This window comes from Hyperolius riggenbachi, chromosome 1 (assembly GCF_040937935.1).
Source record: "Hyperolius riggenbachi isolate aHypRig1 chromosome 1, aHypRig1.pri, whole genome shotgun sequence".
Lineage (NCBI taxonomy): Eukaryota > Metazoa > Chordata > Amphibia > Anura > Hyperoliidae > Hyperolius > Hyperolius riggenbachi.
The window spans coordinates 214,002,112-214,024,540 of NC_090646.1; the positions used below are offsets into that span (position 1 = coordinate 214,002,112).

Sequence of the window (22,429 nt, forward strand, 5' to 3'; positions counted from 1 at the left end):
GTGCAGCCCCCAGCACAGATCAGGGTGCAGGCAGAGCGACCAGATCGCCCCCCTTTTTTCCCAAACAGGGGGATGATGTGCTGGGGGGGGGGGGGGGGTGTCTGATCGCTCCTCCCTGCCTGGGTGTTGCGGGGGGGGCACCTCAAACCCCCCCCTGCGCGGCGAAATTCCCCCCCCCCCTCTCCTCCCTCCCTTCCCCGGAGATCCGAGGCTGCACAGGAACGGATCTGTCCTGTGCAGCCTCTAACAGGCTCCTGCCTGTCATGTGACAGCGATCCCAAGCCGCTGATTGGCCGGGGATCGCTGATCTGGTACAACGCTGCTACTGTTAGCAGCATTGTACGAATGTAAACAAAGCGGATTATTTCCGCTTGTGTTTACATTTCCTGCGAGCCGCGATCGGCGGCCCGCAGGCTATTCACGGAGCCCCCCGCCTCGAATTGACAGGCTGATTAGCTAGCCTGCAGTCGGCGACGCAGAACTGCGTCGCTGGTCCTGCAGCTGCCACTTTGCCGACGCGCGGTATGAGTGCACGGTCGGCAAGTGGTTAAAGTGAACCTAAAGCTACACAAAAAAAAATGAATGAACTCACCTGGGGCTTCCCTCAGCCCCCTGCAGCAGATCGGTGCCCTCGCAGCTCCGCTCCGATGCCTCTGCACCCGCCGGCGAACACTTCCGGTTTGGCCGTCACCGGCCGACAGGCATGGGAACGCGAGTGATTGTTCGCGTTCTCAGCCTGTATATCGCCCCCTATGCTGCTATTGCGGCCTCCTGGCAATAGCAGCATAGGGGGCGATATACAGGCTGGGAGCGCGAACAATCACTCGCGCTCCCATGCCTGTCGGCCGGTGACGGCCAAACAGGAAGTGTTCGCCGGCGGGTGCAGGAGCATCTGAGTGGGGCTGCGAGGGCACCGATCTGCTGCAGGGGGCTGAGGGAAGCCCCAGGTGAGTTCATCTCATTTTTTTTGTGTGGCTTTAGGTTCACTTTAAGAGTTTTCTTTGGTTATGAGAGGAGATGTTCATTGGAAGGGCACATTTTTTTGGAAATACAGCTGCCAGTTTTTTTTTCCCCGGTGCTAACTTACAGCAAATTACTAATGGTAAGGCTGTGAACATGGCCTAAATAGTGCATGAATTTATTTTATTTTTTTTACTCAGTAGTGTTTACAAATACAGTAATTGGTATAAGAGATTTTGCTGCTGTAATGCACTCTACAAGCAGAAAACCTTCCCTACAGCAACTGGCAAACCAGTACTAGAAACAAATGTTGAAAACTTCCATAAAAATACATGAATGGAACTTACAGTTGTGAGTTAGTCTGCGTTACTCCCTTTGGGAGTTCATTCATATAGAGGTACACATTTAAATTTTGTTTAAGTGAAAGTAGATCACTTGCTGGCTCTCTGCAGAAGATCGATTTCTTCATGTTACTATCTCCACTATAAAAAAGCAGGAGCTGCCTATAGAAATACCTGCAGGGAAAAATTCATAATTTAGTGAGGCACAATTTAATACAATCTATTTACCTTAAAGATTTCGCATACACACTTTTCAAATTAGTATTTTTTATTTATTTTTTTTAAATCACAAAAAAATACTTCAGGTGAAATGTTGACTCATGGCAATGATGCAGTGCATGAGAGGCACTTCAGGCAATTACGATTAATGATGTAAATGCAACCACAATAAGCGCCTTCTGGTGACTAAACTACTGGGGGAGTAAAACCTGAATTAGCATGAGCAAAACAAAAAACTCTGTATTTCTAATTGACTAGTGCAAGGTACTACTGCAGTCAAATAGATCAGCAGGACAGCCAGACAACTGATATTGCTTAAAAGGAAATAGATATGGTGGCCTCTTGTTACAGTTGTCCTTTAACCACTTACCGACCGCCCACTGCACAGGGGCGGCCGGAAAGTGGATCCCGCAAGGACCAGCTCATGCCCAGAGGCGGCAGTCCTTGTAGGGGCATGGGCGGGGCGATCGCGTCATCCGTGACGCGATCCTCCGCTGGGGATCGATAGCCGGCCATTTAGTCTCCGCTCGCCGGCCACTTAGCAGCGCCGGCGAGCGGAGGAATATACTGAATCCGCCAATCAAATGCGTATTAGGCACTTTGATAGGTAAACAAAGTGCCTTATACATGCTTCCTCCTCGCCTCGTGGTCTCATTGTTCCAGAGACCACCAGCGAGGAGGAAGCATTTGTAAGTGACTAAAACCCCCACCCCCCCACCTATCACTAACTAGCGACGGTATCCCCCGCATTAGGTCCCTAACTGCCTCCTAATCACCCCTGATCCCCCCCCCCCTTTAGATCACCCCCAGACCCCATCCCAGACTACCCCCCCCCTGTATACATCTGTATACAGCTACCTTACCCCCTGATCCCCCTCTGATCACCTGTCCATCACCCCTCAGAGCAGACCCTAACTGCCCAGCGGGGGCAACCGATCACCTGCCCAGACCCTCGATTGCCCTAATACCCGCTCCTGATTACATCCCCTGTGCATTGTTTACATCTGTCCTCCCCAGCAATCACTAACTGATCTGCGATCAGTAACCCCTGTGTCTGCCTCTCATCAGATCAGGACTCAGTCTGCCCCATGCGGGCTCCTGATCAACCCCCCACCCCCTCAAATCGCCCTCAGACCCCCCCTAATCACCGTCCGAGTGCATTGTATTTGACTGTGCTGTGATTGTATTCGATTGTGCTGCGATTGTATTTGATAGTCCCGTGATCTGCTTCGATTGTCCCGCGATTGTTTGATTGCCTCTGAGACCCCACTTCCCAACAACCCCCACCCCACCCCCACCACCTTCCGAGTGCATCAGATTTGCTTGTGCTGTGATTGGATTCGATTGTGCTGGAATTGTATTTGATTTTCCCGTGATCGGCTTCGATTGTCCCGTGATTGTTTGATTGCCTCTGAGACCCCACTTCCCACCACACCCAACCCCCCCCCCCCCCCCCACACCACCACCACCGAGTGCATCAGAATTGCTTGTGCTGTGATTGGATTCGATTGTGCTGGAATTGTATTTGATTGTCCTGTGATTGTTTGATTGCCTCTGAGACCCCACTTCCCGCCACACCCAACCCCACCCTCCCCCCCACCACCTCCAACCACCACCTTCCGAGTGCATCAGATTTGCTTGTGCTGTGATTGGATTCGATTGTGCTGTAATTGTATTTGATTGTCCCGTGATTGTTTGATTGCATCTGAGACCCCACTTCCCACCAACCCCAATACCTCTCAAATACTCCCTTTTGCTAGGTAGGTGCTCTTTTTTTTCTGGGTAGTCTCGGAGGAAAACCCCATAAATTTAGCAATCCACAATGGCAAGAAGGGGGATTTCCGATGAGGAGGTATACAGGTACATGGACCAGTCGGATGAGAGCTTTTGGGAAGACTCATCCGACGAATCATCCGGGTCCGAATTTGAACCTGTGGAAAGCAGTGGTTCTCTGACCGAAAGTGATGACGAGGCTTTGGTCCCGGCTAGAGCCAGGCGTACCAGACCCCATGTCGTTAGACCTCAGGTGGTGCAGGATCCGCCTCAAGGGCAGCAGGGTGGTGCTAGCGCTGATGAGAGTTTTCTTGGTGAGGAAGGCACCAGCAGCGCAGCATCTCCTGGACTTAGTACCAGTACTTCCGTAGACCCTGGTGAAGTGGTGAGCGCCAGCATGGAAGTTGAAACTGGTACGGTGGCCCGTGCAGTAGTACCCCCGTCGCAGCCACCAAGAAGACGGGCCCGTAGTACCCATAGACTCCCAGAGGTGCTGGCACATCCAGATTGGCAATCCCCTGATTCCGCCGCACCCGTAGTGCCCCCTTTCACCGCCCAGTCTGGAGCCCAGGTGGAGACAGCTCATCTAGGAATGGCCCTAGACTTTTTGCAGCTGTTCATCACCCAGGTTCTCTTGGACTTAATTGTGGTTGAGACCAACCGTAAAGCCACACAATTCATCACCGAGCACCCGGAGAGCAGCTATGCCCAGCCTTTCCGGTGGAAACCAGTCCAAGTTTCCGACATTAAAATCTTTTTGGCCCTTGTCCTTCACTTGGGACTAATGAAACAGAATGTATTGCGGTCGTATTGGTCTACGAACCCAGTACATCATGTTCCCTTGTACCCTGCTGCCATGTCCAGGACACGATTTGAGTCCATCCTGCGCTTCCTGCACTTCAACGACGACAAAACCCGTCATGAAAAGGGCCACCCTGCTTATGACCGGCTCCACAAAATTCGGCCCCTCATAGACCACCTGTCATCAACATTTGCAGATGCTTATATCCCTGAACAGAACATCTGCGTAGACGAGTCCCTCTTACGCTTTACCGGGCGCCTTGGCATCAAACAGTACATCCCAAGCAAGCGCACCCGGTATGGGGTGAAACTGTATAAGCTCTGTGAAAGGGCCACAGGCTATACATGTCGTTTTAGGGTCTATGAGGGAAAAGACTCAAAATTGGAGTCGGTCGGATGCCTTGACTACCTGGGGAGCAGTGGAAAGGTTGTGTGGGACTTGGTGTCACCCTTGTTCCAGAAGGGGTACCATCTTTATGTGGACAACTATTACACAAGTGTGGCCCTCTATCAGCACTTAAAGTTAGAAGGAATCCACTGTGCGGCCTAGTCGCCAGGGCTTCCCCCAACGGCTCGTTACCACCAGACTTGAACGGGGGCAGAGGGCCGCCTTGCGTACTGAAGACCTGCTCGCGGTGAAATGGAGGGACAAGAGGGACGTTTACTTTCTGTCCACCATTCACACAGACACGACAGTCCAAATTCAACGGGCAACTGAGATTATTGAAAAGCCCCTTGTCGTCCACGAATATAATGTCAACATGGGAGGGGTGGACTTCAATGACCAGAGGTTAGCGCCCTATTTAATTTCCCGGAAAACAAGACGCTGGTATAAGAAAGTGTCTTTTTATCTGATTCAATTGGCAGTTTACAACAGCTTTGTTCTCTACAGTAAGGCTGGGAGAACTGGATCTTTCCTTCAATTTCAGGAACAGATCATTCTGGACATCCTGTATCCAGGAGGTGCCAGGCCCCCCCTGTAAAGCCTAAAGGTACTCATTGGACTCTAAAATGGGGTCATTTGTGGGGTTCCTATACTGCCCTGGCATTTTTGGGGCCTAAACCGTGAGGAGTAGTCTGGAAACCAAATGCCGCAAAATGACCCTTGAAATCCTAAAGGTACTCATTGGACTCTGGGCCCCTTAGCGCAGTTAGGGTGCAAAAAAGTGCCACATATGTGGTATCGCCGTACTCAGGAGAAGTGGTATAATGTATTTTGAGGTGTATTTTTACATATACCCATGCTGGGTGGGAGAAATACCTCTGTAAAGGACAATCTTGATTTTTTTTTTTTTTTTTTTTTTTTTTTTTTTACACACAATTGTCCATTTACAGAGATATTTCTCCCACTCAGCATGGGTATGTGTAAAAAAATACACCCCAAAACATTGTACTACTTCTCCTGAGTACGGCGATACCACATGTGTGGCACTCTAGGATTTCAAGGGTCATTTTGCGGCATTTGGTTTCCAGACTACTACTCACGGTTTAGGGCCCCTAAAATGCCAGGGCAGTATAGGAACCCCACAAATGACCCCATTTTAGAAAGAAGATTTTATTTTTTGTCACAAGTTAGCGGAAAGTGACACTTTGTGAAAAAAAAAAAAACAATATAAATCAATTTCCGCTAACTTGTGACAAAAAATAAATTCTATGAACTCACCATACTCCTAACGGAATACCTTGGGGTGTCTTCTTTCTAAAATGGGGTCATTTGTGGGGTTCCTATACTGCCCTGGCATTTTAGGGGCCCTAAACCGTGAGGAGTAGTGTACAAAACAAATGCCTCAAAATGACCTGTGAATAGGACGTTGGGCCCCTTAGCGCACCAAGGCTGCAAAAAAGTGTCACACATGTGGTATCGCCGTACTCAGGAGAAGTAGTATAATGTGTTTTGGGGTGTATTTTACACATACCCATGCTGAGTGGGAGAAAGATCTCTGTAAATGGACAATTGTGTGTAAAGAAAAAATTAAAAAAATTGTCATTTACAGAGATATTTCTCCCCCCCCATGTGTAAAAATACACCCCAAAACACATTGTACTACTTCTCCCGAGTACGGCGATACCACGTGTGGCACTTTTTTGCAGCCTAACTGTGCTAAGGGGTCCAAAGTCCAATGAGCACCTTTAGGCTTTACAGGGGTGCTTACAATTTAGCACCCCCCAAAATGCCAGGACAGTAAACACACCCCACAAATGACCCCATTTTGGAAAGTAGACACTTCAAAGTATTCAGAGAGGGGCATGGTGAGTCCGTTGCAGAATTAATTTTTTTTTGTCGCAAGTTAGAAGAAATGGAAACTTTTTTTTTGGGTCACAAAGTGTCATTTTCCGCTAACTTGTGACAAAAAATAACTCACTATGCCTCTCAGTGAATACTTTGGGATGTCTTCTTTCCAAAATGGGGTCATTTGGGGGGTATTTATACTATCCTGGAATTGTAGCCCCTCATGAAACATGACAGGGGGTCAGAAAAGTCAGAGATGCTTTAAAATGGGAAAATTCACTTTTTGCACCATAGTTTGTAAACGCTATAACTTTTACCCAAACCAATAAATATAGGCTGAATGGAGGTTTTTTTTTATCAAAAACATGTTTGTCCACATTTTTCGTGCTGCATGTATACAGAAATTTTACTTTATTTGAAAAATGTCAGCACAGAAAGTTAAAAAAAAAAATATTTTTTTGACAAAATTCATGTCTTTTTTGATGAATATAATAAAAAGTAAAAATCGCAGCAGCAATCAAATAGCACCAAAAGAAAGCTTTATTAGTGACAAGAAAAGGAGCCAAAATTCATTTAGGTGGTAGGTTGTATGAGCGAGCAATAAACCGTGAAAGCTGCAGTGGTCTGAATGGAAAAAAAGTGTCTGGTCCTTAAGGGGGGGGGGGGGGGGGGGGGTGTAAAGCCCACGGTCCTCAAGTGGTTAAAAAAGGTAAAATCTGAGGAGTAAAAAATAAATAAATAATCAAAAAGCTACTTACCCCAGGCTACCTCCAGCCCGTCGTCCTGTGCCCTTGCCATACCTTCGCTTCCTGCCGGGGTCCCCTCTGGTGCAGGATGTCATCTTCGGTAGGTCGGCATCTATTGCGCCTATGCACTGACGTCATCTCGCGTGTACTTGCGCAGGCGCCGAGGTTGGCACCTTGCACCGGAGGGAACCCCGGGCCACCGGCGGGAAGCAGAGGTGCGGCGAGGGCACAGAGCGGCTGACGGGCTGGAAGGAGCCCCGGGTAGGTAATTTTTTTTTTTTTAACTCCTCGGACATTCCCTTTAAATGCTTATGGTTCCAGGATGTATATTCTATGTCCTAATTAGTGCTGCTGTAGGTATTAGGACATAGAACCTACATCCTCCATAAGAAAACGCCGCCCGCTGCAGCACATGCACGTGAGCTTGTACAGAATCCTGTGAATGATTGTTGCTAGCAAATGGCAACAATCAATAAAAAGTTAGGCAAAAAAAAAAAATTCATAACCCCTGCAATACCTATACTTTTTATTAACCTCATTACTGCCACCTGTAGCAATCCAACTGGGGAAAGAGGCGCCCGGAGTATGATAAACTTATGTTAAAAAAACAATAGGTAAAAATATGACGTATCTCAATGAAGCCAGTCCATAATAAAATGTATTTATTACACAGATTTGTCTTAAGTGTCGTTTGTAGTTGCGGCAGGACCAAGTTCTGGGGAAGGAGGCATTACAATGGCTGCACATAAACTAAGGCAGTTATGTCACACAAGCTAGCTAAATGCTTGTTTTAGTCCGCTAGTACCTGTGTTTCTCCAAAAATAAGATCGAGTCCACACACACAGTATAATTTTGATTGTATGCAATCTATACAATCTGCAATCTTATATAGAGATTGGGTCGCTGCCACCAACCCGCATTAACGTGCGGATATTTAAATCTAACTCTAGACTAGTCCTGTAAGGAAAAAGGGGCTACTTCAACAACCTTACGGGAGATGGCAAAATATAACAATATCAATGTCCTCAAGATCATGCTGCAGATAAGCAAGAGAAAACTTACCACCCCACATCGAGCTTGCCTTATTAAAGTGTAGAGATAGTTTTCACAATGAGAGTGATAACTGATCACTTCAGTCCTTAAAGAGAACCCGAGGTGGGATTTAATTATGTTACTGGGGCAAAGAGGCTGGTTGTGCACACTAAGACCAGCCTCCGTTGCCCCATGGTGTGCCTCCATGTCCCCCCTGCGCGCCGCTATACCCCCCGCAGTGCTGGCGACACGCAGCGTGTCACCAGCACAATGTTTACCTATGCGGTGTCAGTCAGCGCCACTCCCCCGCATCGGCGCTACCCGCCCGCGTCACTTCCCTCCTATCAGCAACCACTTGCGGACCGACGTAGTTCAATTCTACGTCCAGCAGGTGGCAGCAGCGTTCTGACTCAACGTATCTTCTACGTCGGTTCTTTTCAGGGCTCCTGGCGGCGGTGCGCGTGGTGGATGTAACAAAGCTGTCATCAAACAGCTTTGTTCCTAAGTAACATCCAGGAGCCTATTAGCGTGGCTCCTGTACATGTGATCGCTGTGAGCCAATCACAGCGATCACCCTCAGACAAGCAACCGCTCTGCCCGTCTCCCACTGTCAGTGTGGAGATCTTGAGAGAGGCCTGGTGCACACCAAAGGGAGTTTTTCTGAGCATTTTGAGTTTTTGAAACCTCCGACTAATGTTATCCTATGTGCCTATGCACCATGGAGCGATGAGGTTTTGTAAAAAACTCCCATAGCATTACATTGGGAAGAGAGAGAGACACTGTGCTCCACGGAGCAAAATTGTTACAGAAAAGCAAATTTTTACATTTCTATAAACCCGCTGATCCCTTCCCCAGTGACGTACGTACGTACGTACATACATACATACTATAGCTTTGTGAACATTAGATCGTGTGTGTGCGTGTGCGTGTATTTATTGTACTTATAAAGCGCCAACATATTACGCAGCGCTGGACATTAGTTTAGGTTACTAACAATATTTAGGGGTGACATACAGCAAAATGACAATCATTCAGCACAGTAGGAGTACAAGGTAATGCTTAGTCAGTCACTGGATGGGAGCATGCAGACTAGGCAAGTTAAGTTCACTCAGATGCATAGCATGGGTTCACAGTAATGGAGGTGCATGATCAGATAGGACACAAAAGGAGGATGACCCTGCCCAAAGGCTTACAATCTAGAGGGAGAGGCAAGGACACGAAAAGTAGGGGACCAGAGTTCAGCTGTGGGTTTAGAGCACTTGTGAGGGGTAATAGGCCAGAGTGAAAAGGTGAGTTTTGAGCGCTTTCTTGAAGATGTTGAAGAAGGGGGCTGCCCTAATGGATGGAGGTAGGGAGCTCCATAGTGTTGGAGTAGCTCTTGAGAAGTCCTGGAGGCGTGCATGGGACTGGGTGATGCGGGGGGCGGTTAGGCGAAGTTCATTGGAAGAGCGGAGTGAGCGGCTAGGTGTGTACCTATGGAGGAGATAACCTTGCCAATGGAGGATGTGTATAGGGTGAACAGTAGGGGGCTACACACACACAAACACACACACACACACACAATCTCTATCGCTCTAGCCATCTCTATCTATCTCCACATATTCTTATTTGCCATGGCGAAAAGGACATACACAGTGCTGGAGGCATAGGACTATGTGCCAGCCAGATGAAGATAATGAAGGAGAGTGGGACTCAGAGTTTGAGGACATAGGCTCTGAATATGAGCCTGTTGAGGACAGCGACACTGACGGCGGAGTCTGATGACGAGGGTCAGGGCCCTGACACCTCTATGGATGGGCCAACCATTAGTGGTTTACAAGACAATACCACCTCAGCTGACAGTCAGACGACGCAGGAAGGGAAATACAAAACGACGGCGCACAGCTGTACCGGAGGAATTTTTAAGTCCTGTGTGGCCACGCGCCAGTTTTGACCCAGCCCTCATTTCTCCATTCACAGGCCAGCCAGGAATTGCAGTGGAGATCACTGATAATTCCCCAATAAAATTCATGGAGCTGATTATATCAGACGAGCTCCTTGGGCTTATTGTCTAACACAGGGGTCCCCAACCTTTTTGAGCCCGGGGCCCCCTATACCGACCAAACTTTTCTCTGGGGCCCGGGGGAGGGGTGTGGGGATTTGGGGGTCGTGGTTAGTGGCGGCGGCAGTCCCCCTCCTGCCTTTTTTCCCCCGATTGTGAGTGTAGTATATACACTCGGCCCCTCAGAAAAACTGCCCAGGGACCACCAAGGGGGCCGCGGCCCCCAGGTTGGGGACCCCTGGTCTAACAGACAAATTTATTTGCGGAGCAATATATTGCTGAATATCCAACACTCAGCTATGTAGAGCCCAAGCATTGGAGGCCCACCACCATTCCCAAGATGAAACTTTTACGCCTTTTATTAAATATGGGTATCACAAAAAAACCCAATGTTAAATCAAATCCATTCATCATATGCCTATTTATTCACGTACTACGTCCAGGGCACTTTTTTATCCATAATGACGTTCCTTCATTTTATTGATAAATTGATAAATACCCGCAGAGCAGAACAAGGTAGTCCAGAATATGACCGCTTGTACAAAATTCGTCTACTAATAGATTTTTTAATCAAGAACATTTTCTGAGGTGTACACACCAGACAAAAATATCTCGCTGGATGAATCCCTTGTTCACTTTACTGGCCGTTTGAAAATCAAGCAATATATTCCATAAAAATGCAGCAGATATGGCATCAAGCTGTATAAAATTTGCGAAAGTGCCACTGGTTACACGTGAGCATTTAGAATCTACGAGGGAAAAGATAGGCAGTTGGAGCCCCCTGGATGTCCATCTTATATGGGCACAAACGGCAAGGTAGTTTGGGACTTAATATCCCCCCTTCTGAACAATGGTTACCATCTTTACGTGGATAACTATTATACAAGCATACCACTCTTCAAACACCTTTTCAGTCAGAATACCCTTGCCTGTGGCACACTGGGAACAAATCGCAAGGGACTGCCCCAGAGCCTTATTAATAAGCGCCTGGAAAAAGGAGAAAATTTACGGAGCAAGGAAATGCTGCTGGTAGAGTACAAGGACAAACAGCACGTTTATGTACTGTCAACTTTACATACCCCAGCCATAACAACCAGAAGTGACAGCCAACAGAAACCAGAGTGCATTCACGATTATAACCAATACTTGGGCGGTGTAGACCGAAATGACCAGATGATGAAACCGCTGCACGAAAAACTTTGTATTGGTACAAAAAAGTAGCCATTTACTTAATACAATTGGGCATATTCAATTTGTTTTTACTGTATAAAAAGAAGACAAAGACACTGCTACTACACACCTATCTTTCCAGGAGGAAATTATTACCTCACTGCTGTCTGTCTCAGAAGAAGGGCCAAGCACAAGTGTAAAGGTGCGTACACACATGCGACTATAGTCGTTTGTAACGATCGTTCCCCAATCATTACCAACGACGATCGTTACAAAAAACGAACCACCGACTATTAAGGCAAACGACGAACGAGCCAAATCGCTACAAAAGAAAGTTCTGTCTCGGCGGATTTTAACAAACGACGATCGTTTGCAAAAGTAGTACATCGTTGGAAACGGTCGTTCGTACTAGTCTTGACATGCGCATTTCACTATTTCTCTGTGAAACTTTTCATTTTTATGCGCAGGCGCAATAGTTGCTTTATGTGATGTAACGTTCGTTCTAACGATCAGATCGTTACACACCTTTTAAAACTATCTTTACTTAGGTTGTTCTTTCATCAATTAAAAGTTCGTTCGTCGTTCTCAACGAACGATCGTTGCCGCATGTGTGTACGTAGCATGAATGCTGTTGCCAGACTGAGGGATAAACATTACCCTGTGTATATTCCACCGACCAGCCGCAAAAAATACCCCCAAAAAAGATGCAGGCTTTATATGGTATCAGAAAGGACAGTCAACTTCACTGTACAAAGTGTCCTGAACAACCTGGGCGGTGTCTCAAAGATTGTTTCGAGATATACCATTCCTTTTTGGCATTTTAATTTTGTTCACATATTCCAATGAATTGTGCAAAATCCTGGAAGACTGAATATTTAATTTGATTTTTATTTTCCCATCAAATTTCACCTTGTGAGAAAAAACAAAAAAAATCAATTTCCACTAACTTGTGACAAAAAAATTAAATCTTCTATGAACTCACCATACCCCTCACGGAATACCTTGGGGGTGTCTTCTTTCCAAAATGGGGTCACTTGTGGTTTTCCTATACTGCCCTTGCATTTTTTGGGGCCCTAAACCATGAGTAGTCGTCTGGAAAAACAAACAAGTAAAATTGACCTGTGAAATCCTAAAGGTACTCATTGGACTTTGGGCCCCTTTGCACAGCTAAGCTGCAAAAAAGTGTCACACGTGTGGTATCGCCGTACTCAGGAGAAGTAGTATAATGTGTTTTGGGGTGTATTTTTACACATACCTGTGCTGGGTGGGAGAAATCTCTGTAAATGGACAATTTAGCGTAAAAATAAAAAATGAAAAAGTTGTCCTTTACAGAAATATTTCTCCCACCCAGCATGGGTATGTGTGAAAAGACATCCGAAAACACATATTTCTGAGTACAGCGATACCACGTGACACTTTTTTGCAGCCTAGCTATGCAAAGGGGCCAAAAGTCCAATGAGTTCCTTTACTATTTCACAGGTCAATTTTACTCATTTGTTTTCCATACTACTCCTCACGGTTTAGGGTCCCTAAAATGCCAGGGCAGTATAGTAACCCCACAAGTGACCCCATTTTGGTAAGAAGACACCCCAAGGATTTCTTTGAGGGGTATGGTGAATTCATAATTTTATTTTTTGTCACAAGTTAGTGGAACATGACCGTGAGAAAAAAATTAAAATCAATTTCCACTAACTTGTGACAATAAAATCTTCTATGAACTCACCATACCCCTCACGGAATACCATGGGTGTCTCCTTTCGAAAATTGGGTCACTTGTGCTGTTCCTATACTGCCCTGGCATTTTAGGGGCCCTAAACTGTGAGTAGTAGTCTGGAAAACAATTTTTTTTAAGTTGTCCTTTACAGAGATATTTCTCCCACCCAGCATGGGTATGTGTAAAAATACACCCCAAAACACATTATACTACTTCTCCCGAGTACGGTGATACCACGTTTGACACTTTTTTAGCTGCCTAGCTGCGCAAAGGGGCCCAAAGTCCAATGAGCACCTTTAGGCTTTACAGGGGTGCTCACAATTTAGCCCCCCCAAAATGCCAGTGCAGTAAACACACCCCACAAGTGACCCAATTTTGTAAAGTAAACACCCCAAGGTATTCACTGAGGGGCATGGTGAGTCAGTGGCAGATTTTATTTTTTTGTCACACGTTAGCAGAAATGGAAACACTATTTTTTTTGTCACAAACTGTCATTTTCTACTAACTTGTAACAAAAAATAAAATCTGTTATGAACTGACCATTCCCCTCAGCAAATACCTTGGGGTGTCTTCTTTCCAAAATGGGGTCATTTGGGGGGGGGGGGGGGGTATTTATACTATCCTAGCACCTCAAGAAACATGACAAGTGCTCAGAAAAGTCAGAGTTGCTTTTTTTGTACCATAGTTTGTAAACGCTATAACTTTTACCCAAACCAATAAATATGCACTTATTAGATTTTTTTTTAATCAAAAGATATGCAGCACAATAAATTTGGATGAAAAAAAAACTTGTATAAAAAGGTTACTTTATTTGAAAAATTTTACCACAGAAAGTTAAAAATGTTTTCACAAAATTCCTTTCTTTTTTGATGAATATAGTAAAAACTAAAAATCACAGCAGCAATCAAATAGAACCAAAAGAAAGCTGTATTAGTGACAAGGAGGTAAAATTTGTTTGGGTGGTAGGTTGTATGACCGAGCAACAAACAGTTATAGCTGCAGTGGTCCGAAGTTACCTCCTCTGTAGTCATTTTCACATGCAGTCAATTAAAAGCCCGTCTTTAACTTTAGAATTCTGGAGTTATTTTAAGGATTGAAGAGTTAACTTTAGAGATCTCACCTTAACTTAAAGACAGAAGCGTTAACTTTAGGTTTGCCTGACGTAAAAGGTTCCCCTGAACACTACATGCCTTATCACCATGGCGATAACTCTAGAAAAAGTTATTAAAGACAGGAGATATGTTTAGTGAATTGAGGCCAATAACCGTTATGGTAACGTTCTCTCAGGAAACGCGGTACTCTGCTGAGCTTTCAGAACAGGCACTTAGACAAACTATTTTTAAGACTGAGTTGTTTGTCAAATTACCGTGTCCTTTGCCATGGTAAGTCCAAACAGAATATATAAAGCTTTGTGGATAATAGTCCAATTATGGAAAGCCTGTATCCTTGATGGAATATGGATAATGGCAAAGGAGGGACTCCCCTGACAGCCTGTGTCAAGCAGTTTTAACTCTTTCTCCGCTGCAGGGTGGAGATTGTAATCTGCTACATGCTCCACCCTCTATCACGAGAGGCAGAAAGGAATATGAAATACCTGCAATGATCATATCAGTGCGTCAGTTGATCAGAACATGCAGAGAACGATACCCGTGTCTTCCTGGCATTCTCTGCTTCACTCAAAAGTCTAAGCATATATAGATTAATATATTTCATTTCCGAGAAAACCAATCTTGGTGCCAGAAGATGGTAGACAAGCGTTTTGTGGCTTAAACGCCTCCAGATCAGATCTAGTGCACATCTGAGAATATTGATTTGGCTGGCATCTACGGAAAGCTGATTATTTGGCAAGATGAATATTGCTAAATCTAGATTACCGGTAGAAGTTATTTCCTGTCAGGATACGTGGCATGTATATCTGGTCAGCTAAGGAATTGACGAGGGGGGGTTTCTGGATTTCTCTGGCCCCTCCTTTTCGGTACCTTTTGAAACCCAAAGAATGTGAGTGAATCTCCTTAATCTCCCTAGCGTTCTGGTTGAACTGAGCTTGTCCAGAGACGCCGGAGGTCACCGCTCAGGCCCTGCTGGGCTGTTTTGAATATTTTTTTTTTCAAACACGCAGCTAGCACTTTGCTAGCTGCGTGTTTGCTGCGATCGCCGGCGATTCGCCACTACCCGACGCAAAAGAGGGCCCCCCTCAGACCCCATGCGCAACCTGGCCAATCAGTGGCAGGCAACGCTGAGGGGTGGATCGGGCCTTCCCTGTGACGTCACGACGTTGATGACGTCATTCAGTTAGTCGCTATGGCGACGGGGAAAGCCCTGAAGGAAATCCCGTTCAGAACGGGATCTCCTGACGGGCATAGGCACCGGAGGCGATCGGAGGAGTGGGTGGGAATCGGAAAGGAGGTGGGTATCATGTAGCTAGCACTGGGCTAGCTACATGATTAAAAAAAAAAAATTAAGTTTAAAAAACCATGCGCAGCTGTGCGGCTGCGCATAATCAAAACGCCAGGGAGGTTAAGAGTTTTATTACACTCTCTCCAGGGAGGAATAACAAAAGACCATTTCCGATGGAAAAGAAGCCTGGGCTTGTAGAATTTTTAAAGCAAAGCTACAAGGTTAAAGGGACACTCCGAATCATGCTTTGTGTGCTCGATTTCGTGCAATAGCACAGGTGGTGCAGGTAAATCCGTGACAAATACATCCTGTGATGGTAAGCCCCAGCACATCTTTTGGAGAAAAAAAATATAAGACAGTGTCATATTTTGCGGGGAAACACGGTAGATGAAACTCGACCAAGCCAGCTGATAACAATTGCCTGTGCTGAGAATCTAGAATATGTACAGTGGCCACTGATGTGGGTGCCCCACCCAGGCACCTTCGGCCAGCGATCGGCCAAGCAGATCAATGTGGCCGTTGCGTGACGTGACTCTTGCAGGGCTCTGTCGGTCTTCTTCCCCCTGCACAGTAACATAGTGCCTCATTGCAACTGTAACTTTGCACATTACCTGGATAGTGCACAGAATGCTGTGCGTTGCTCCACTAGGACCTACTGCTCTCAATGTGAAAGCCACATAGGAATAATCATTGCATCTCATCACGATTATATTGTCCATTGTGATGCAATGCATACATTTTAAATAATGCATTATTCTGCACTTCTCTTTTAGTTGCTATGCATTTTTTTACAATTGTGTGTACACAAAATAGTGCAAATTTAACTCCACTTTACCTTAGTAAAGAACGTCTTGCAGTGACAATGGCATGCGAGTCATGTAGAACTCTTCCATCATTGTTGATACTCTGCCCATAGTTTAAATCCCCTGTTCCTATTGCAACTACTTCCCACTGCTGGCCATCTATAAAAAAAAAAAAAAAAAAAAAAAAAATTAGTAAGTTACACGACCCACAATAGAAAGATGAACTTAGGCTAATGCATACATGTTTACCAACATTTGTATGAAACCTCAGGTCAGAATCTCCAAGCACAATAGAGTATTGCTTAAAGCAGGCCCAAACTCTAGCACACTACACAAAAATTATTTCACATACGTTGTTGAATAAAGCAGGGGTCCCCAACCTTTTTAAGCCCGGGGCCCACTATCCCGATCAAACTTTTCTCTGCCCCCCCCCCCTGGGAGGGGGCGTGGTTAGTGGGGGGCGTGGTTAGTGGCGGCGGCAGCCCCCCCCCTCTTTTCCCTGATTTTGAGTGTAGTATATAGGTAAGTAGGTATCTAGGTATAGTTGCCCCCAGTATAGGTAGCTAACACAGTTGCCCCTGTATAAGGACTATAGTTGCCTCAGTATAGTTAGTTCGGTAGTATAGTTACCCCAATATAGTTAGTATAGTTACCCCAGTATAGCAAGTACAGTTAGCCCAGTATAGCACGAACAGTTAGCCCAGTATAGCAAGTACAGTTAGCCCAGTATAGCTAGTACAGTTACCACGGTATAGCTAGTACAGTTACCACAGTATAGCTAGTACAGTTACCACAGTATAGCTAGTACAGTTACCACAGTATAGCTAGTACAGTTACCACAGTATAGCTAGTACAGTTACCACAGTATAGCAAGTACAGTTAGCCCAGTATAGCAAGTACAGTTAGCCCAGTGTAGCCAGTAGTTACCCCAGTATAGCTGCCCCAGTGTAGCTAGCAGAGGTGCCCTCTCCCCGCCCGCCGCTCCTTTTACCTTATGAGCGGGCGGCCGCTTCCTACCTTATATTCCTCCAGCCGCGGCTCTCCTCTTCACAGCATGTCGTATTACAGCAGCGCTTCCTGTGCGGCTGCTGTAAGGAGGGAAGGAGGCGGAGTAGCGGCAATACGCATCACCGTTACCATGGGAACTGCTGTCCCGGTTCCCTAGGCTTCTTACAGCAGCCGTGCAGGAAGTGCTGCTGTAATACGACATGCTGTGAAGAGGAGAGCCACGGCTAGAGGAATATAAGGAAGGAAGCGGCCGCCCGCTCGTAAAGGTAACAGAAGCGGCGGCCGCAGGGGGAGAAGGAGAAGCCGCGGCCCCCAAAAAATCTGCCCAAGGACCCCCAGGGGGCCACGGCCCCCAGGTTGGGGACCCATGGAATAAAGGACCCCAAACACAATGGGCAGCACCAGGCATTTCAGGATAAGGGAATCTATCCCTCCATATCCCCCGATTCAGAGGTACTTTAAGTGGCTAGATAGTGCCACCAGGGCTCAAATCTCAGCTCTTCCTGTTCAGTAAGCCAGCACCTATTCAGCAAGGAGTGCTTGGGATAGACTCCCTAACACTGCTTACTGCCTACAGAGCACGCCCGAGTGGCTGCAGCTCAAGCACTTTGATTCGGCCAGAACAAAAGTGCAGCTATAGGGCCCATTAATACTGGGGCAATTTGTGGGCATTTAAGGCACACAAAGCACTTTAAAAAGCACTTGTGTAATTAAAAATATATGTCAGTCATCTCACTGTAAATTAAAATCACTGGAAATTTGTTAAAAACAAAAACACAGTGCATGCAGCGTTTTTTCGCTATTGCAACTGAAATGGTAAAAAAGTGAATTGCGATCGCTTAAAGATCTGAAAATTGTCCAGTAAAAAAAACAAAAACTAAAAAAAACCCCGTGGCAAAATGCTAGGGATTTTGCAAGTGTTTTGCAATCCACAATGTGAACGGGCCTCAATGTTATTTGTCTTGAAGGAAGTCCAAGAGGACACCAGCATATTACGCTTTACTTTCCTGGGCCTTCTTCCAGCTCCCGGAAGGCTGTGTGGTCCCTCACCGCAGTTCCATTATTGCTGTTCCCTCCGTAATGGCAGCTTCAGCACACATGTGGGTGCGTGCCTGTCGCTACTGCACAGTACTATAGCGCAGATCGCCCTCGACTATAGGCGTACAATCATGAGAGGCGCCCAGGCAGAAGCTGCCAACCCACCGGATCGGCAATCATTACGGAGGAGACAGCAAGAAGATTGGAGCACAGCAGGAGTGCGGTGTGGGACCACACAGACTTTTAGTGGCTGGAGGACGCCACAGCTAAGTAAACCTTAAAGAGGTACGAATAGCGAAACCAGGAGTTAGCTACCTGGTAGCGACATTTTAAGTAACACTCCAGGACAGGTACACATTGAGACTTGGCTCCACCCAGGAACAGGAAATATCCGTCAGCCTCTCTAAATTAAACATGGACCAAGTTTCAGGCAGTATATCAAGGAACAGGAACAATATACATTAACATAACCCTACTATATTACATTAAAATACATATAATATAACATGTATATCATGCAATATATGATATATATGGGGGTGGGTACCCCCACCTGTCCTGGAGTGTTACTTAAAATGTTGTTACCAGGTAGAGCTAACTCCTGGTTTTTCCAGTAACACTCCAGGACAGGTACACATTGAGATGATCAGCAAGAAATCAATCACCAACCTTAGGGTAGGCTAACTGCCTTTAAGACAGTTCTTCCGAAGCCTTGATCGGTCTCCGTTATCCGGTCCAATCGATAGTGCTTCCTGAAGGTTACCAAACTCTTTCAGGTCGCAGCCTTGCAGATGTTCAGCGGTGAACCACCTGCCCTGTAAGCCCACGTAGTTGCGGCTGCCCTGGTGTAATGGGCCTTTTAAGTTCCCTGGAGGATCCTTACCCATAATTTGTATGCCTCCAGAATACAATCTTTGATCCATTTGGCAATTGTTTTTGTAGAGGTTTTTAATCCTTTGGATTTTCCTGCATCATTTATGAACAGCGATTCTGATTTTCTGAACTCTAACTTTCTCCAGGTAAGTTATAAGGTTTTCTTTTTCTGATTTTGGATTAATACAGAAAGATGGCAATACAATCACCTGTGTTCTGTGGAACATGTCACCAACCTTTGTTAGGAATTCTGGGCTTGTCGGGAGAACTACTCGATCATTAAAGGAGGAACAATATGGTTCTTTGTATGAGAGAGCTTGGAGTTCACTAATGCGCCTAGCTGAAGTGATCGCTACCAAAAATACTGTTTTAAGAGTACACATTTTTAATGAATCTTCATTAAACTCAGATGTCAATGCTTGCGACACTAAAGATAAATCCCATTTCGGGAATTGTTTAACCATAACTGGTCTGTTTTTTGTTTTTTCTTCTCTTGATTTCACAAATCTGATTACAAAAAGGGTCTAAAACTAACTTTATCCACACAAAAAAACTGATAGGGCAGAAATCTGGACCTTAATTGTACTTAAGGCCAACCTTTTTCCTACGCCCTCCTGCAGAAATTCTAAAATTGTAGCCAGTTCTGTTGACTGAAAATTAGAGTTTTCTAACCACAAAATAAAAGTTTCCCAATACTTTTGGTATATTAGACGAGTATTGTCTTTTCTACTTTTCAAGAGAGTATTAACTACTCTTGAGAACAATCCCTTGACTTCAAGTACTGCCCTTTCAGAAACTACGCTGTAAGTTTTCACTTTTCTAGGTTTACTACAGCCTGGTCTTGTACCTTTGTCATGTTCTCTGACACTGGTATTTCTCATGGTTGGTCTATTAACATTGATAGGCGAAGCGGATACCACGCCCTCTTGGGCCAGTTAGTAGCAACGAGAATAATGTGACAGTTTGATTTCATCAACTTTTGAAGCACTAGAGGAACTAGATTTCATGGTGGAAAGGCATGTACTACATTCTGATTCCATATCAGTCAGGGCATCAATTGCTACAGGATTGTCCATCATATTAACCACTTCTATACCATGCTATTTTGTGCTGATCTCTCCAGCCCACAGCACAGATCAGGTTGCAGCCAGGCCGATCAGACTTCCCCCCCCCCCCTTTTTTCCCCACTAGGGGGATGTCCTGCTGGGGGGGTCTGATCGCCGCCGGCTGCTTGCGCTTGCGGGGGGGGCTCTTCAAAGCCCCCCTCCACAGCACTTCCTGGCCTCCTTCCCTCCCCCTGTGAGCGGCGCAGGACGGATTTCCGTCCTGCGCCTGATGGGATAGGCTTCAGCCTATCAGAGGCCGGGTATCACCGATCTCCTCTACGGCGCTGCTGCGCAGCAGCGCCGTATACATGTAAACACCGGGGAAGATCTTCCCCGTGTGTTTACATTTACCCTGCGAGCCGCCGATCGGCTTGCAGGGTGTTCACAGAGACGCCATCCGTGAACTGACATGGAACAGGAATACACTTCAGGATTCAGGGGCGTACATATACGCACCGAGAATCCTGAAGTGGTTAAGTGAATGTAACTGTTTGCACTTCCTGTTGGATTTGTTTGCGAATAAATCCAGTTGGGCTGGCCCCATTTTATCACAATTATTTCGCATAAACTCTGATTCAGAGACCACTATGTGTTCGTTATCTGGAGTCTGCTTAACCACTTAATGTTTACAGTACAGTATATCTACTCCCCTAAAAAAATTCATCTAAGCCTCAGGGGAGTAGATATTCGTAACTCTGCTACAATCGCCGCTGTGCGTGCTCTCACGTGCTCACGCACTAGTTCTTACTGTTACATGTTAGCCCGGAGATCAATGAATGGGAATGCAGTTCCCATTCATTTTTCTAGTTCCCCGTGTCCATGATCGCACATCAATTAGATGCCTGCGGTCATTTGTAAACACTGTAACTTACACTTACACGCATTAGTTCCTGTTTGTGTACTAAGAGCATGCGCAGGAAGCTAATAACTGAGGACATCTTGTGGCCAAAAAGTAAAATTACACCTACAATCATTTACTTTAATAAAGAGACCTGCACATAATTTAAAAGTAACCCCTTACCTCCCACTCTCTCCCATAAATGCCCAAATAAAACTTTTGCATTTAGAAAAAATTATAAAATAAAGTAAAAAAAAACAAAACGACATAAATACTTACCTTAGAGACTGAACTTTTTTTTACATGTATGTCAGGAGGGTATATTACTGTTATTTTTTTAAATTATGGGCTTGTAAATAGTGACAGACGCAAAAATGAAAACCTGCACCTTTATTTCCAAATAAAATATTTCCGCCATACATTGTGATAGCAAGATAATTTAAATGGTGTAATAACCAGGACAAATGGGCAAATAAAATACATGGGTTTTAATTATTGAAGCATGTATTTAAAACTGTAATGGCTGAAAACTGAGAAATAATGATTTTTTTAATTTTTTTTCTTAATATTCCAATTAAAATGCATTAGAAAAAATAATTCTTAGCAAAAGGTACCACCCAAAGAAAGCCTAATTAGTGGCAGAAAAAACAAGATACAGATCATTTTGTTGTGACAAGTAGTTGTAATGTTATTGGCAAATGATTGGGAGGAGCACTGAAATGTGAAAATTGCTCTGGTCCAGAAGGTAAAAATACACTCAGGGCTTAAGTGGTTAACTGATCTGCCAGAACATTGAGCGACCCCTTCAGGTGCACTGCTGTTCGTGATAGCAAGTTTTGGTCTGCTATGTCGAGGATCTCCAAGGTCAAAAATAATGACCTGGTTCCCCCCTTGCGATTCAGATATGCTACCACAGTTGCATTGTCTGACTGTACTTGAACATGACACGCTTTCAGAATATGTAATGTGCTGATTAGTGCCATTTTTGCCGCCATCAGTTCCATGAAGTTCGATGAGTGTTTCATCATTGACTGATTCTAGACACCCTGAACCTGAAAGGTGGCCACATGTGCCCCACATCCTGACAAACTTGCATCTGTTGCCTTGCGTGAGGTTTTGAATTACTTGCCACCATCGTAAACTTTTTTTTACTTGGGGATCCACTGCCACCATATTGTCTAGTGTATCCTGTTTGCTCCAATTGGTAACATCCAAGACTGTAGAATACTGGTATGCTTCAGAGCCCACTGAATTCCTGGCACAACTGAAGACAGAAGACCCAGAAGCTGCATGATATGTCTGAGTGTTACTGACTGACATGCACTGAACGTTCCCACTT

General features: G+C 45.4%; 1 protein-coding gene across 5 annotated transcripts in view; it reads right to left on the reverse strand.

Moving 5' to 3' along the window:
* ADAD1 (adenosine deaminase domain containing 1) overlaps positions 1-22,429 on the reverse strand; it is a 97,291-nt gene that overhangs the window by 9,765 nt on the left and 65,097 nt on the right. For all 5 annotated transcript variants that reach the window (XM_068280262.1, XM_068280227.1, XM_068280236.1 and 2 more), the window contains 2 exons: positions 16,260-16,386; positions 1,308-1,475 (listed from right to left, as the gene is read on the reverse strand). In XM_068280262.1, coding sequence (XP_068136363.1) covers positions 1,308-1,475; positions 16,260-16,386 — 295 coding nt within the window. The remainder of the gene's footprint in view (positions 1-1,307; positions 1,476-16,259; positions 16,387-22,429) is intronic.